This window comes from Cherax quadricarinatus, chromosome 6 (genome assembly GCF_038502225.1).
Source record: "Cherax quadricarinatus isolate ZL_2023a chromosome 6, ASM3850222v1, whole genome shotgun sequence".
NCBI lineage: Eukaryota > Metazoa > Arthropoda > Malacostraca > Decapoda > Parastacidae > Cherax > Cherax quadricarinatus.
Genome location: NC_091297.1, coordinates 17051973 through 17069630, shown reverse-complemented (window position 1 = coordinate 17069630; position 17658 = coordinate 17051973). Strand labels below are relative to the sequence as shown.

Sequence of the window (17658 nt, the reverse complement as noted above, 5' to 3'; positions counted from 1 at the left end):
ACCATATGGTACAATGGTGCCATAGGGTGCAATGGTACTATATGGTAGAATATGGTACAATGACACTATTTGGTATAATGGTACCATATGATACAATGGTACCATATGGTAGAATATGGTACAATGACACTATTTGGTATAATGGTACCATATGATACAATGGTACCATATGGTGCAATGACACCTTATGGTACCATATGGTGCAATAGTACCATATGGTGCAATGTACCATATGATACATTGTACCATATGTTACAATGATACCATATGGTTCATTGTACCATATCGTACATTGTACCATATGGTACTATATGGTACTGTTGTATTCTGCACAATAAACACATTAATATTTTCATCATTATTTTGTTTACAATAATTGTTTACAACAAAAATATGCAAAAATGTTGTATATCAGTAATGTTCTATTATATATTTACAAATGTACAGCCACTCAACATGTTCCTTGAGGTGGATGACAAAGCGCTTTGTCTTGGAAACTGCTGAGTCAGTGACTTGCATCGCCACTCAGTCTTGGCTGGTACCTTGTGGCATCAACCTCTCCAACTGACCATATGGTACATGGTATCATATGTTACAGGGTACCATATGGTACATTGTACGATATGGTATAGGGTACCATATGGTACAGGATACCATAAGGTGCAGGGTACCATATGGTGCAGGGTACCATATGTGAGTTATCTATCCTAGCAAGCTCTGTTGACACCGAGCCCTGAGGCTGGTACCTCAGCCTCACAAGTGGCTTATAGGACAGATTTCCATAAATGACTGATGTTGCAAGAAATCTCGCCTGCATGCACGTATAAAGGACTAACTTACTTGGTGTTGGAGAATGTATCCCGGTCTTCAACCTCCCTAAGCTTTAGGCCCTCTGGACTTCCCCTCAGCACCACGTGCAACTGGGAGCCTTAATTCCTGCAATATTCAGTCGGTATTAGTGACCTGCCTGCACCTCAGAAATTCCTGTTTTCAAGGGGGTGTGTATCCCCTCGTACAACTATGCAGGAAGTGACACTAGCTTCTAAGCTTAATCACGAGGAGATGCCGGCACGTACTGATCATTGGCCGTCCGCTTGCACAAAGACCCACAATTCAACTCACTTGCAATTTTCCCCCAGAAACTGGCCAGAATACTGAGAAAGAAAGGGAGGTCTTGTCTTACTGTATGGGCCTGATGGAGGAGGTCATCTATGGTACTTCGAGGTGCCTCCACCAGATTTCCCCAGGTCTAGTATGTGAATACATGTGGGGGCGCCGCCCTGCTATTCACAGCACTTGTTATTCCGATGGTGTCTGATCTTAGAAGGAAGCACTGCAGTCTCAAAACCTCGTGCCCCGGCATTCAAACTTGGGCTGCCAGTTCTCCCTAGCTAATATAACCTAGTGTTTGCCTATATTACCGGCCTATTACTACCTACGTTAAGGTCTTAGGTCTACATTATTATTATCTACAGTTGCCTCAATAGTCCTAATATTAGATTACAAACAGTATAAACTTCCTACCTCTTTCTTGAAGGGTAAATCTATCAATTAAAATGTACCTTCCAATCACCTTTGCCAACCCGGTTGTATGTATGGTTTTTGGGGTGGATGTAAGGGCCAGCAGAACTCAGACAGCCTTTCCGTGGAATATAGGGGCCTTCATACAACGTATCTGCCCTGTGGAACTTTAGGACCGAATAAGTTCCAACACATATGGTACCATTGTACCATATGATACAATTGTATGACATGGCACCATTGTACCATATGGTACCATATGTACAATGTACCATATGGTTCAAAACCATAGAATTCCTCTTCAGATCCACTTCCATCAGTCTTAGAACTGTAAGTTGTGAAGAGGAGAGTCAGAATCCGCCAGGCATGATGAACAAAGCTACTTTGGCAGCATTCCCAAATGCCATGCAGGCATCTAGATTTTTTCTATAGCTCGCACGCTGACCACCCAGACCCATTTTTTCAGATGTAGGCCTACCAGCCTTCTTGCGCTAAATTTGATGCCACTAGAATTTTGGCGTAGATCTACGGTTTGGACTCTCAACGTAAAGCCATAGATCTACGGCACAGACCCTGAAAGGGTTAAGGCACTGTAAACTTCCTCATTGAATTATGGAAGTACAGGTCGGCCATCACTAATCCAGCATCACTGGGACCTATAGTGTGCTGGATTAGCGAGTTTGCCAGATTACAGAGTGGTTAGGTTAGAATACACTTAATAAACCTATCAATAGAGAGACTTTCTGCCACATCTTCCTCATTTTCATCACTGCTTTCTCCTCCACTGGCTTGCTGCTGTGGATTTGCAACTATCACAATTTCTGAGTCAGTATAATGATGAAATTTGAAAGTATGCTAGCCAAAATTAGTGCCGGATTACTGATATAGCCAGATAACTGATTGCCGGACTATTAATGGTCGACCTGTAAAAGTGGAATCATGCTAATCAAATATAAGGTCAATGAAGAAGAGGCCACAGCTGTAAACTGGGTTAAAAGAACACCAGGTTTTTTTCCATAGATAAAATATGAGATAACTCACGAAATCGTAATGACACAATTGCAAACAAACCATACCCCGGCCGGGATTGAACCCGCGGTCAGAGAGTCTCAAAACTCCAGCCCGTCGCGTTAGCCACTAGGTCATGTTGACGGCAGTGAAGGGATTTGAGCTAGAGTTCGTCACGGCCACGCTAGCTGGAGATTCGTCTGTAAAAACTTGCATTTGTGGTCACAGTGGTGCCTGTGCTAACCTTCCTATGGTGTAGAAATATACCTAGTTGGACGAATCTTATTGTGGCTAGCTGGTCTAGTGGCTAACGCGACGGGCTGGAGTTTTGAGACTCTCTGACCACGGGTTCAATCCCAGCTGGGGTATGGTTTAAATATGAGATAATTTTGTTTCCCAGAATGATAAATTTAAGTCTGTAGTTATACATAGCATTTCAGGCAGAAGTGGAAGAACACTGGAATGGTACACAAGAGCAGGTAGTAAGTGCTACCACAACTTAATTTTTAAAACATCTGATAGATTAAAGACTAAGCTTAGGATGTCACAAACATGACTCACTTAATAACTTAAACTTGAAGACTTGTATTCATGTGGTATTTATTCAATTATATTTCAAAGTCAATTACTGTACTATACAGTGGAACCTTGGCTTACGAATTTAATCCGTTCCATGACCTCGTTCATATCCCGATTTGTTCGTATACTGAGTCAATTTTCTACATTTAAATTAACTGAAATGGCATTAATCCATTCCAGCAGAATTCCTGCTCTTAGGAGGCACGATAAAATATTTCAGTATGATGCTAATATCAACTCTACAGCTTATTTATATATCACAATTCATCTAATTTCACCATCACTCAAGGAATGCACAACAGGTGCATCATTGTCAGTGTTCAGCATTTCTTCGTTGTCAGCTTCCTGTAACTCCATTAGCACACAGTCAAGCTGAGTAAACAGAATTGTCAACGCTTATTGCTTGGGTACGTTTATTCTGTTAGTGGGTTGGATCTGTGAAGGACCTGCCTAGTATGGGCCAACATGCCTACTGCAGTGTTTGTTGAGAAATGGTTTACCAGCTAAGGTTAAAGATTAAATATAGGGAGTACTTAGCTGATAAGACAGCTCATCGCCTGCACAGCCGCCCCTGCAGGCGAGGTCTTGAGAAGCTATCATATCCACTTCACAACGGGCTGTAATAGAGTACAGTGGACCCCCGCATAACGATGGCATCACATAGCGATTTTTCCGCATACCGCTTACTTTCATCGCAAAATTTTTGCCGCGCATACCGATTAAAAACCCGCTCACCGATTTTCGTCCGAGACGCGTCCAATGTGCCCTCAGCCAGCCTCACATGTGCCGCCCGTCCCATTGTTTACCAGCCAGCCTCCGCGGTAACATCCAAGCATACACTCGGAATATTTCGTATTATTACAGTGTTTTCGGTGCTGTTTCTGGAAAATAAGTGACCATGGGCCCCAAGAAAGCTTCTAGTGCCAACCCTGTGGTAAAAAGGGTGAGAATTAGTATGGAAATTAAGAAAGATTTTGAAGGGTTTGGGGCTAACCCTGAGAAGCCTATGCCAGTTGTGGAATCCATTGTGCCTACTTCAAAGATTAAGGAAATGTGTGCACAGTGGGTTGAACTGCAAACCTTTATGGATGAAAATCACCCTGACACAGCTGTTGCAAGCCGTGCTGGTGACTATTTCAATGACAATGTTGTAGCCCATTTTAGACAAATCGTAAAGGAACGGGAGGTACAGAGCTCTATGGACAGATTTGTTGTGCGACAGAGGTCCAGTGACTCTCAAGCTGGTCCTAGTGGCATTAAAAGAAGAAGGGAAGTAACCCCGGAAAAGGACTTGCTACCTCAAGTCGTAATGGAAGGGGATTCCCCTTCTAAACAGTAAGAAGATAATGCTCTCCCCTCCTCCCATCCCATCAATCATCACCAGATCTTCAATAAAAGTAAGTGTCATGTAAGTGTGCATGCCTTTTTCAGTTTGTGTGTATTAAAATTAATATTTCATGTGGTAAAAAAATTTTTTTTTCATACTTTTGGGTGTCTTGCACGGATTAATTTTATTTCCATTATTTCTTATGGGGAAAATTCATTCACATAACGATTATTTCGCATAACAATTACCCCTCTTGCACGGATTAAAATCGTTAACCGGGGGTCCACTGTATATTATGTTAATAATAATTTACCCCTAGGGGGTGTTATGTCAGTATATTTCATTCACTGATTGCTGACGAACTCACTTGTGTGGACTCAAAAGTCCTCACCTCACTGCCGACTATAGGTTGATTACAAACTCCTTGCGACACAAGAACTGCACAGTCCCCCGTACTACAAGAAATCTGCAACCCACCTTGCTCTTGTAGCATGAGCTATGGTGTTCTTTGCACCCTCGACAGGTATCGGTGACTTGATAGAAGCTGAAGTGTCCTTGGATGTCCACGTTTTCCATAGTCTAGGAATACGCACACTGGTACACTGTATTCCACAAGGTTTGTCTTTATTGTTCACAATCTTATCACTAAAGAAGCTGATCACACTTCTCTGTAAGTGTTTATCGTGTTTTGTGAGACACTTTGTTCACACTAACGCACAGATCAGTGTTCTTTGTTGATTATCCTGGCATCAGTGTGACTCCCAGTAGGATGAAAAGTACAGGTCTCCCTCAACATTCGCGAGGGTTAGGGGATCAAGAGCCTCGCGAATGTTGAAAAACCGTGAATGTTTGGTGCCCCAATATATTGTAGGGAAATATAATACAATACTGCTTCCTTAACTTGTTGAACCACGAACAATCATAAAATACATGAAAACGTCGTAAATTGTACTAAATATATACATGTTATGCTTTAATAACATGTATGTTATTAAATACCACAGACTCCACCAATGCCTCCACCACTTCCCCAACCACTGCGAGTCCCTACTACCCTCCCTCCGATCCCTCCCTCCCCCCGCAACTGGCAGCCAGCCCTCCCGCCACTCAGTGTGGTGAGTGTTTTGTTTGTTCATTATTTGCTATTAAACTACAGTATAAATAATGTAAACCCATTCATGACTGCATATTGGAATGGCTATTCGGACGTGTATTGGACGGTGACATCATGTGTTTAGTCTTGAACACAGCAAAGAATCAAACATTTCTGCTACTGCTAATAATAACAATAGTAATAATAATAATAATAATAATATAATAATAATAATACAATATAATTGAAGAAGGAAATTGTACAAAAATACGAGGGAGTGGTTGACACATAGTCAGTGTCGCTTTGTTTATGCTGGAGTGAGCATTAGTCTCCCTGCTCTTCCAAACATTTCACAATAATTCAGCGGTTGAGGCAGTGGTATTTAATAACAGTGTGATAATAAATAAATAAAAATATGTTATAAATAACAATAGTACATATTAATAACATGTATTATTATTATTAATAACATGTATGTTATTAAATACCACTGCCTCAATCGCTTCCTCACCAGCTGCCTCACCCACTGCCTCAGTCGCTGCTTCAACAGTTGCCTCAATCGCTGCCTCAACAGCTGCCTCAACAGCTGCCTCAACAGCTGCCTCAACAGCTGCCTCAATCGCTTCCTCAACAGCTGCCTCAACCACTGCCTCAATTGCTGCCTCAACAGCTGCCTCAGTGACCACTGCCTCAATTGCTGCCTCAACAGCTGCCTCAATTGCTGCTTCAACAGCTGCCTCAATTGCTGCCTCAACAGCTGCCTCAATCATTGCCTCAACAGCTGCCTCAATCGCTGCCTCAACAGCTGCCTCAATCGCTGCCTCAACAGCTGCCTTATGCACTGCCTCATGCACTGTCTCATGCACTGCCTCATGCACTGCCTCATGCACTGTCTCATGCACTGCCTCATGCACTGCCTCATGCACTGCCTCAACAGCTGCCTCAACAGCTGCCTCAACAGCTGCCTCACCCACTGCCTCAATCGCTGCCTCACCCACTGCCACAATCGCTGCCTCAACAGCTGCCTCAATCGCTGCCTCAACAGCTGCCTCACCCACTGCCTCAATCGCTGCCTCACCCACTGCCACAATCGCTGCCTCAACAGCTGCCTCAACAGCTGCCTCAACCACTGCCTCTACCACTCCAGTCGCACTCAATCTACAAGTACCAAACACAATGAATTATTGTGAAACGTTTGGAAGAGCAGGGAGACTAATGCTCACTCCAGCATAAACAAAGCCACACTGACGATGTGTCAACCACTCCCTCGTATTTTTGTACAACTTCCTTCTTCAATTATATCGTATTTATTATTATTATTATTATTACTATTGTTATTATTAGCAGTAGCAGAAATGTTTGATTCTTTGCTGTGTTCAAGAGTAAACACATGTCACCGTCTAATACCTGTCTGAATAACCATTCCAATATGCAGTCATGAATGGGTTTACATTATTTATACTGCAGTTTAATAGCAAATAATGAACAAACAAAACACTCACCACACTGAGTGGTGGGAGGGCTGGCTGCCAGTTGCGGGGGTAGGAGGGAGGGTAGTAGGGACTCGCAGGTGGCGGGAAACTTGAATATGATTTGGCGGCTGGGAATTTGGCGGTTGGGAATTTGGCGGTTGGGAATTCACGAATGTGTGAAGCCCACGAAAGCTGAAAACGTGAATGTTGAGGGAGACCTGTAATCTGACCTCACAGCGTCCTACGCCACTGCAGTGCCCCTCGAGCATAATGGAAAAGCTGACCTAGTACTTTTTGCTTCCTTGCCAAATTTTCTCCATGAAGCAAAGAATGCTTGATTCTTGCTGTCTTAAGCATAGACAACAATGTACACTATCTTTACCATGGTAATAAAGTGGGAGCAGGATTTTCCTTAATTGTCCTGCTAAGGTAAGAGATGGACTGTCTTTTATTAAATTACACTTTGCAACACTGGACTCTTGCAAGGAGCGGCGGTCTCTTGACCACGTCACATACTCGTACTGCATCTGGGATCAATTACTTGCTGTAGCAGTAAACAAGATGTTTGCCCCTTCTGAGAGGGCTGGGCCCCTCAGGGCTGAAAGGGGCTGAAGGGGGCTGATACCCCCTCCTGGAGAAAATTTCTCCACAGTGTTCCTCCTTTCTAATGTTATTATGTACCCACGACACCAATCATACCCATCCCCTCCCACTTGAATATTTGTTCAATATCTTTTTAAAGCTACCCAAGGTTCTATCGAAGCTAAAACCTTGGGTAGTTTCAAATTTAGGTTGGATAAATACATGAGTGAGAGGGGTTGGATTTGAGTGGGGCTTGCAAGTGAGTAAATAGGATTATTAAAGCTTATTGCTTGGGTAGCATTTATTCTGTTAGTAGGCTGGATTTGGAAGGACCTGCCAAGTGCGGGCGAACAGGGCTGCTGCAGTGTTCCTCCTTTCTTACGATATGTTGATGAGTTGAACAATCTGCCTAGTATGTTTATTGAGGCTGAAACCTTGGACAGTTTCAAATTTGTGTTCGATAATTACATGAGTGAGAGGGGTTGGATGTGAGTGGGACTTGCACATGAGTAAATAGAATTATCAAAGCTTATTGCTTGGGTAGCATTGAAAATTGAGTTGGGCAAATACAGTGGACCCCCGGTATACAATATTAATCTGTTCCCGAGAGCTCATCGTATGCCAAAATTATTGGAAGGCGAATTAATTTTCCCCATAAGAAATAATGGAAATCAAATTAATCAATGCAAGACACCCAAAAGTACTATATAAAAAAAAGATTTACCACATGAAATATTAAGTTTAATGCACACAAACTGAAGAAGACATGCACAGTTAGTAGTACTCTACTAACAATAGAATACATGACACCTTTAATGAAGATATGGTGATGATTGATGGGATGGGAGGAGGGAAGAGTGTCGAAGTTGTTAATGTTTAGAAGGGGAATCCCCTTCCATTAGGACTTGAGGTAGCAAGTCCTTTTCTGGGGTTACTTCCCTTCTTCTTTTAATGCCACTAGGACCAGCTTGAGAGTCACTGGACCTCTGTCGCACAACAAATTTGTCCATAGAGCTCTGTACCTTCCGTTCCTTTACGATTTGTCTAAAATGGGCCACAACATTGTCATTGTAATAGTCACCAGCACGGCTTGCAATAGCTGTGTTAGGGTGATTTTCATCCATTAAGGTTTGCAGTTCAACCCACTTCGCACACATTTCCTTAATTTTTGAAGTAGGCACAATGGATTCCACAACTGGCATAGGCTTCTCAGGGTTAGCCCCAAACCCTTCAAAATCTTTCTTAATTTCCATACTAATTCTCACCCTTTTTACCACAGGGTTGGCACTAGAAGCTTTCTTGGGGCCCATGGTGACTTATTTTGCAGAATTTTATTTTATTTTATTATCACACTGGCCGATTCCCACCAAGGCAGGGTGGCCCGAAAAAGAAAAACTTTCACCATCATTCACTCCATCACTGTCTTGCCAGAAGGGTGCTTTACACTACAGTTTTTAAACTGCAACATTAACACCCCTCCTTCAGAGTGCAGGCACTGTACTTTCCATCTCCAGGACTCAAGTCCGGCCTGCCGGTTTCCCTGAACCCCTTCATAAATGTTACTTTGCTTACACTCCAACAGCACGTCAAGTATTAAAAACCATTTGTCTCCATTCACTCCTATCAAACACGCTCACGCATGCCTGCTGGAAGTCCAAGCCCCTCGCACACAAAACCTCCTTTACCCCCTCCCTCCAACCTTTCCTAGGCCGACCCCTACCCCGCCTTCCTTCCACTACAGAGTGATACACTCTTGAAGTTATTCTGTTTCACTCCATTCTCTCCACATGTCCGAACCACCTCAACAACCCTTCCTCAGCCCTCTGGACAACAGTTTTGGCAATCCCGCACCTCCTCCTAACTTCCAGAAACAAGCACCAAAAACACTATGATAATATGGAATGTACCAAATATATGCTTAGATGCGAGCACACTGGCACTCACGCGGACGCGTCCCGGACGAATCGCGTGTGGCGGGTTTTTTAACGAGTGGCAAGACAAAATTTTTGCGTTAAAATGTATTGAATACTGGATTTAACATATACAATGGACCCCCGCCTTACGATCAGCTTCCAATGCGACCAGTTATGTAAGTGTATTTATGTAAGTGCTTTTGTACGTGTATTTTTGGGGGTCTGAAACGGACTAATCTAATTCACAGTATTCCTTATGGGAACAAATTCGTTCGGTAACAGCACCTGAACATACTTCTGGAATGAAATTATATTGTAAGGGGGGGGTCCACTGTACCGATGCCATCGAATGCCAGGGGTCCACTGTATTCTGTTAGTGGGATGGATTATGAAGGACCTGCCTAGTATGGGCCAACAGGCCTGCTGCAGTGTATTATTATTAGTAGTACACATGTATTATAATTATTATTATTGATTTAGGGAAGTGGAGCACAGATCCAATTCCCTTGATCAAGAGTCCCTCACCCTTGAAGTTCGCATCCTGAAATTTTGTTCATATCCAGAAGCAAATAATCGATCGAGTGACTGTTCGTATCCTGAAAAATTCGCATGGTGGGGCATTTGTAAGCCGAGATTCCACTGTATATGAAATTTTGGAAGGAAAACTTGATATATAGTATAATATTGTAATGTACTCTGCTTTTATTTGAATAATTCCAGCATATAAGGAATAATGCTTATATTGAATGTACATTACTGTATATGTGGTATATGTACGTTTATTAAATTGCTTGTTTGGTCACGAATAAAAATCATTGTATTTTTTAGTGTAATTATGAAGCATCATTAAGTTTTACAATTTAACATATAGTGTAGATAATTTATGAACATGATTTTTTCCACCTTGATTCTTTAATTATAATAGTATACTCTCCACAGCAACCTTGCGAGTTGAGGAATCAACTCTTGGTCAGCTCAATACCCTCAACATCAATCGACTTCTAAAACGACTTGAGGGTGCCATAGCTCATGGTAACCATGCGGATGCTGCTCAGCTTGCTCATGAACTGGCTGAACTGAGGGTGTCCTGCTCAGTTACTCGCAATCCTAGAAGTACAGTAAATAACGAGGCTAGCACATCAGCATCTGCGGCTACACTGATGGAGTCTGAGGCTGAGCAACACTTCACTGATTCAAACGTGTGTTTAGACTTGCCAAGAGCTCGAACTCCTACCAGTAATATGTCAGAATGCTTTTATGATGCTTCAGAAATGTTAGAAAATGAAGAAATGAGTATAAATGAGAGTAATCCACTGACTGTCGATGAGATTCAGTTGTCTGAAGTGAAAATTTCTTCAAATGATACATCAGCAAATGCAACAACAGTTCTTAATTCTTTATTACTCTCCCCACTGCCTCTGCAGATATCACCTGTCCACACTTTGAATAATACTCAAACAGGATCAGCCTCTGAAGAATGTCACACTTGCAGTGAAAACACTGAAGGACTTAAGAATACTACAAGTTCACCACCTGCCACCAGACGAGACACTCGAGTAGATCCAGCAAGACGTGAAGTAAAATCCGACACCATTAGTAAATTACCTGATGGACCTCCAGTCTATATGAAAAATCTTAGTGAATCAGTTCTTCCTTTCAAGTAAGTCTGAATAATTTTGCTTTTTTTTTGTACAATTTAATAAGATGTACTGAAAACAGCACAACACATACATAGTGATGCTGACACCTAGAATCATGTAGAATTTGCCATATACAGTGGACCCCCGCTTAATGAACTTTTTTCATTCCAGTAGTATGTTCAGGTGCCACTACTGACCGAATTTTTCCCCATAAGGAATATTGTGAAGTAGATTAGTCCATTTCAGACAACCAAACATACACGTACAAACGCACTTACATAAATACACTTACATAATTGGTCGCATTTGGAGGTGATCGTTAAGTGGGGGTCCACTGTATCTTATAAAATGCACAAAGACTAATTGATCTCCATGTTGACTCTGAAGAAATGTAGGTTTTATGAAGAAGACATTAAATTCAATTCCTCCTTTTACTACGTTAACCTTTTCAGTGTTGGTCCCATAGCACTATGGCTTGAGAGCCAGTAGCCCATGCTGGTAGCCACGCCGCTGACTCCATGCAGCTACAATAAAGCCCACCCTCACCCACCCACCCACCCACCACACCAACCTGCACAACCACAACCTCCACAACCACAACTTCCACAACCTCCACAACCACAACCTCCACAACCACAACCTCCACCATCACAACCACCTGTCAATATCCAGTACCCACCAGCAAACTGCACCTGGGATTGGCAGCAAGGTGCTAATTTTGTTCCAAATCCCCATCACTTTGATGAAACTCAAAGTGGAATACGGCCATCTTGTACACTTGGAAACAGTGCCACTGAACTGGAATTTTTTGAATTATTCTTTGATGAACCCCTGATGGAAATTATTGTTAGGGAAAGTAACACATATCTCAATTACATCATGACAAACAATTCTTTCACCAAGATCACGTCTACACCAGTGGAAGGAGACAACTGTGGCTGAGATGTATCTCTTCTTTGCCACAATAATGTTTATGCCACATGTGTAAGCACAGTGTCAAATCATGCTGGTCGACAGACTGCCTGGTTTCAATCCCAGCTTTCAGTGATATAATACCAGTGAATCAGTTTCTGCTACTATTACATATGCTACACTTCTCAGACAGGACAAGGCCTGACAGAAACAACAGGTTATATAAGATTAGGAATGTGTTCATGTATCTGAAAGAGAAATTCTCTATATTTTTATCCCTTCTGGAAGCTTGTTATAGATGAGTCTTTGATTTTGTTCAAAGGTAGACTGTCGTTGAAGCAGTATATACCAAGCAAGAGAAAACACTTTGGTATAAAGTTGTTTGTACTTTGTGATTGCTACAGTAGTCTTGTATTGGATATAATTGTGTACACTGGAAATAATACATTGCAAGTTACCAGGAAGTTATTGGGTATCTCTTGTGATGTGGTTAGAACAATGATGGAATCATATCTTGGTAAAGGGCATACATTATATACTGTTCACTGGTACACAACCCCCTTATTCAGTTATTTTTTGCAAGTGAACATGACAGATGTGTGCAGTACAGTGCATACAAATCGTAAGCATATTCCTAGGTTCGACACAGGCACTCGTAGAAGTGAGGTGCAGGCGTTTGCTGCCAATGACATCGTGGCATTTCGGTGGCATGACAAACGAGATGTCACACTGTTGACATCAGTTCACCGAAACGAAATGATAGACAGTGGCAGGCAGAATAGAGGGACCAATGAACCCATTCTAAAACCAATAGCTGTGATGGACTACACCCTCAATTTACATTCAGTGGACAAATATGACATGCAAATTGGGTTTGTTGATTGTGTTCACAAGAGTTATAAGTAGTACATGAAACTCTTTTTCCATCTTCTGAACATTTCCATGCGCAATGCTTATAATATGTATAAGATGAGGACCAGAAATAAACCACCATATGGCAAATTTTGTTTGTCTGTCATTAGACAAATATTATTCAAGTACCAAGTAACAACACCTGCAATAGAAAACTGACTACGAACTGATCACCAACTACTCTATTGTCTGAGGCCTGGTGATCACTACCTAATACAAGTGCCTCCTACTAAGAAGAAATATGCTCAGAAGAGGTGTTTTGTCTGTGCACATACAAAAAAAATTCCCACAGAAATGCAGAGACACTAGTTTTATGTGTGAGGAGTATAAAACATCACTGTGCATGACACCATGTTTCAAAGAGTTCCACAAGCTGCAGCACTTCTAGGAACATGTCCAGTGACTCTATATGTGTATATACAGTGGACCCTCAACCAACAGCATTAATCCGTTCCAGAGAGCTTGCTGTTAGTCGAATTTGCCGTTGGTCGAATTAATTTTCCCCATAAGAAATAATGGAAATAAAATTAATCCATTCCTGACACCCCAAAGTCTGATTTTTTTTTTTTACATGAAATATACATTTTCTTACACCAAAATGAATGGGACATGCAAAATAAATAATAATTAAATGCCACTTACTTTTATTGTGGAGTTGTTGTTGAGTGATGTGCCAGCAGCAGGGGAGATTCAGGATTGTCTATTGCTTGGAAGGAGAATCCCCTTCTATAAAGACTTCAGGTACCAAGTCCTTTGGTGGGGTTACCTTCCTTCTTGGTTTTTTAATGCCACTACGGACAGCTTGGGATTCACTGGACCCCTGTCACACAAAATATCTGTCCAGAGAGCTCTGTTTCTCACGTGCCCTTAGGATTTCACTAAAATGGGACACAAGAGTGTCATGGTACATGTTGCCAATGCAGCTTGCAACTTCTTTGACAGGATAAAATTCATCGATAAATGTTTGCACCTTTGTAAACATTGAACACATTTACCTAATCCTTGACGAAGTCATCTTCCTCTGTCTCTCTTCATCCTGCTCTGAAGAACATTCCTGAGATGTGATCTGTTGCTGTTGCACCTGAAGCTCTTGCAGGTCTGCAGTGGTTAGTTCTTCCTCGTCGTTCTACACCAACTCTTCCACATCCTCCTCACAAGCCTCCAACCCCAAGGACTTCCCCAATGACACAATAGCTTTCACTACTGGCATAGCCTCCTGAGGGTTAGCCCCAAACCCTTTCACTACTGGCATAGCCTCCTGAGGGTTAGCCCCAAACCCTTCAAAATCCCTCTGTTCTACACATTCTGGCCACAGTTTCCTCCAAGCAGAGTTCAAGGTCCTCTTAGTTACTCCCTCCCAAGCCTTACCTATAAGGTTTACACAATTGAGGATATTGAAGTGATCTTTCCAAAACTCTCTTAGGGTCAATTGAGTGTCTGGGGTCGCTTCAGAGCACCTTTGAAACACTGCTTTTGTATTGAGTTTTTTGAAGTTTGAAATGACCTGCTGGCCCATGGGCTGGAGGAGAGGAGTTGTATTAAGAGGCAAAAACTTCACCTTAACGAAACCAAACTCCCCTATAATTTCCTCTTTCAAGTCGTGAGGATGAGCAGGAGCATTGTCCATTACCAGGAGGCACTTTAGTGACAATTTCTTTTCCTGGAGGTAATTTTTCACAGTGGGGCCAAACACAGCCAGTCCAAGAAAAATTCCCTAGTGACCCATGCCTTACTGCTTGATCTCCACAGCACACACAAATTACCCTTGACAGTATTGTTTTTCTTTAACACTCTGGGAGTATCAGAGTGATACTTCAATAAAGGCTTCACTTTGCAATCACCACTAGCATTACTGCACAGCATTAATGTCAGCCTGTCTTTCATAGGCTTATGCCCTGGGAGTGCCTTTTCCTCCTGAGTAATGTTGGTCCTGTTTGGCATTTTCTTCCAAAACAGGCCTGTTTCTTCACAATTAAACACTTGTTCACGTTTTAAATTTTCAGTCTCTATGTATTCCTTAACCCGTAAATGGTCCAAACGTATATATACGTTTTTACCGCAAGTGCCCCAAACATATATATACATAGGTAGTAGGTTGGTAGACAGCAACCACCCAGGGAAGTACTACCGTCCTGCCAGATGACTGTGAAACAGAAACCTGTAACTGTTTGGCATGATGGTAGGATTGCTGGTGTCTTTTTCTGTCTCATAAACATGCTAGATAACAGGGATATCTTGCTACTCCTACTTACACTTTGGTCACACTTCACAGACACGCACATGCATATATATATACATACATCTAGGTTTTTCTCCTTTTTCTAAATAGCTCTTGTTCTAATTTATTTCTTCTATTGTCCATGGGGAAGTGGAAAAGAATCTTTCCTCCGTGAGCCATTTTTGTCGTATGAGGCGACTAAAATGCCGGGAGCGATGGGCTAGTAACCCCTTCTCCTGTTGACATTTACTAAAAAAGAGAAGAAGAAAAACTTTATAAAACTGGGATGCTTGAATGTGCGTGGATGTAGTGCGGATGACAAGAAACAGATGATTTCTGATGTTATGAATGAAAAGAAGTTGGATGTCCCGGCCCTAAGCGAAACAAAGCTGAAGGGGGTAGGGGAGTTTCGGTGGGGGGAAATAAATGGGATTAAATCTGGAGTATCTGAGAGAGTTAGAGCCAAGGAAGGGGTAGCAGTAATGTTGAAGGATCAGTTATGGAAGGAGAAAAGAGAATATGAATGTGTAAATTCAAGGATTATGTGGATTAAAGTAAAGGTTGGATGCGAAAAGTGGGTCATAATAAGCATGTATGCACCTGGAGAAGAGAGGAATGTGGAGGAGAGAGAGAGATTTTGGGAGATGTTAAGTGAACGTATAGGAACCTTTGAACCAAGTGAGAGAGAGTAATTGTGGTAGGGGACCTGAATGCTAAAGTAGGAGAAACTTTTAGAGAGGGTGTGGTAGGTAAGTTTGGGGTGCCAGGTGTAAATGATAATGGAAGCCCTTTGATTGAACTTTGTATAGAAAGGGGTTTAGTTATAGGTAATACATATTTTAGTAAAAAGAGGATAAATAAGTATACAAGATATGATGTAGGGCGAAATGACAGTAGTTTGTTGGATTATGTATTGGTAGATAAAAGACTGTTGAGTAGACTTCAGGATGTACATGTTTATAGAGGGGCCACAGATATATCAGATCACTTTTTAGTTGTAGCTACACTGAGAGTAAAAGGTAGATGGGATACAAGGAGAATAGAAGCATCAGGGGAGAGGTGAAGGTTTATAAACTGAAAGAGGAGGCAGTTAGGGTAAGATATAAACAGCTATTGGAGGATAGATGGGCTAATGAGAGCATAGGCAATGGGGTCGAAGAGGTATGGGGTAGGTTTAAAAATGTAGTGTTAGAGTGTTCAGCAGAAGTTTGTGGTTACAAGAAAGTGGGTGCGGGAGGGAAGAGGAGCGAGTGGTGGAATGATGATGTAAAGAGAGTAGTAAGGGAGAAAAAGTTAGCATATGAGAAGTTTTTACAAAGTAGAAGTGATGCAAGGAGGGAAGAGTATATGGAGAAAAAGAGAGAGGTTAAGAGAGTGGTGAAGCAATGTAAAAAGAGAGCAAATGAGAGAGTGGGTGAGATGTTATCAACAAATTTTGGAGTGAGATTAATAAGTTAAGGAAGCCTAGAGAACAAATGAATTTGTCAGTTAAAAATAGGAGAGGAGAGTTATTAAATGGAGAGTTAGAGGTATTGGGAAGATGGAAGGAATATTTTGAGGAATTGTTAAATGTTGATGAAGATAGGGAAGCTGTGATTTCGTGTATAGGGCAAGGAGGAATAACATCTTGTAGGAGTGAGGAAGAGCCAGTTGTGAGTGTGGGGGAAGTTCGTGAGGCAGTAGGTAAAATGAAAGGGGGTAAAGCAGCCGGGATTGATGGGATAAAGATAGAAATGTTAAAAGCAGGTGGGGATATAGTTTTGGGGTGGTTGGTGCAGTTATTTAATAAATGTATGGAAGAGGGTAAGGTACCTAGGGATTGGCAGAGAGCATGCATAGTTCCTTTGTATAAAGGCAAAGGGGACAAAAGAGAGTGCAAAAATTATAGGGGGATAAGTCTGTTGAGTATACCTGGTAAAGTGTATGGTAGAGTTATTATTGAAAGAATTAAGAGTAAGACAGAGAATAGGATAGCAGATGAACAAGGAGGCTTTAGGAAAGGAAGGGGGTGTGTGGACCAGGTGTTTACAGTGAAACATATAATTGAACAGTATTTAGATAAGGCTAAAAAGGTTTTTGTAGCAGTTATGGATTTGGAAAAGGCTTATGACAGGGTGAATAGGGGGGCAATGTGGCAGATGTTGCAGGTGTATGGTGTAGGAGGTAGGTTACTGAAAGCAGTGAAGAGTTTTTACGAGGATAGTGAGGCTCAAGTTAGAGTATGTAGGAAAGAGGGAGATTATTTCCCAGTAAAAGTAGGCCTTAGACAAGGATGTGTGATGTCACCGTGGTTGTTTAATATATTTATAGATGGGGTTGTAAGAGAAGTAAATGCGAGGGTCTTGGCAAGAGGTGTGGAGTTAAAAGATAAAGAATCACACATAAAGTGGGAGTTCTCACAGTTGCTCTTTGCTGATGACACTGTGCTCTTGGGAGATTGTGAAGAGAAGTTGCAGAGGTTGGTGGATGAATTTGGTAGGG

General features: G+C 41.8%; 1 protein-coding gene across 5 annotated transcripts in view; it reads left to right on the top strand.

Moving 5' to 3' along the window:
• LOC128692382 (uncharacterized) overlaps nt 1-17658 on the top strand; it is a 257585-nt gene that overhangs the window by 146902 nt on the left and 93025 nt on the right. For 4 of the 5 annotated variants that reach the window (XM_070080697.1, XM_070080691.1, XM_070080702.1 and 1 more), the window contains exon 6: nt 10435-11155. In XM_070080697.1, coding sequence (XP_069936798.1) covers nt 10435-11155 — 721 coding nt within the window. The remainder of the gene's footprint in view (nt 1-10434; nt 11156-17658) is intronic. The other variant, XM_070080703.1, reaches the window with a different exon arrangement.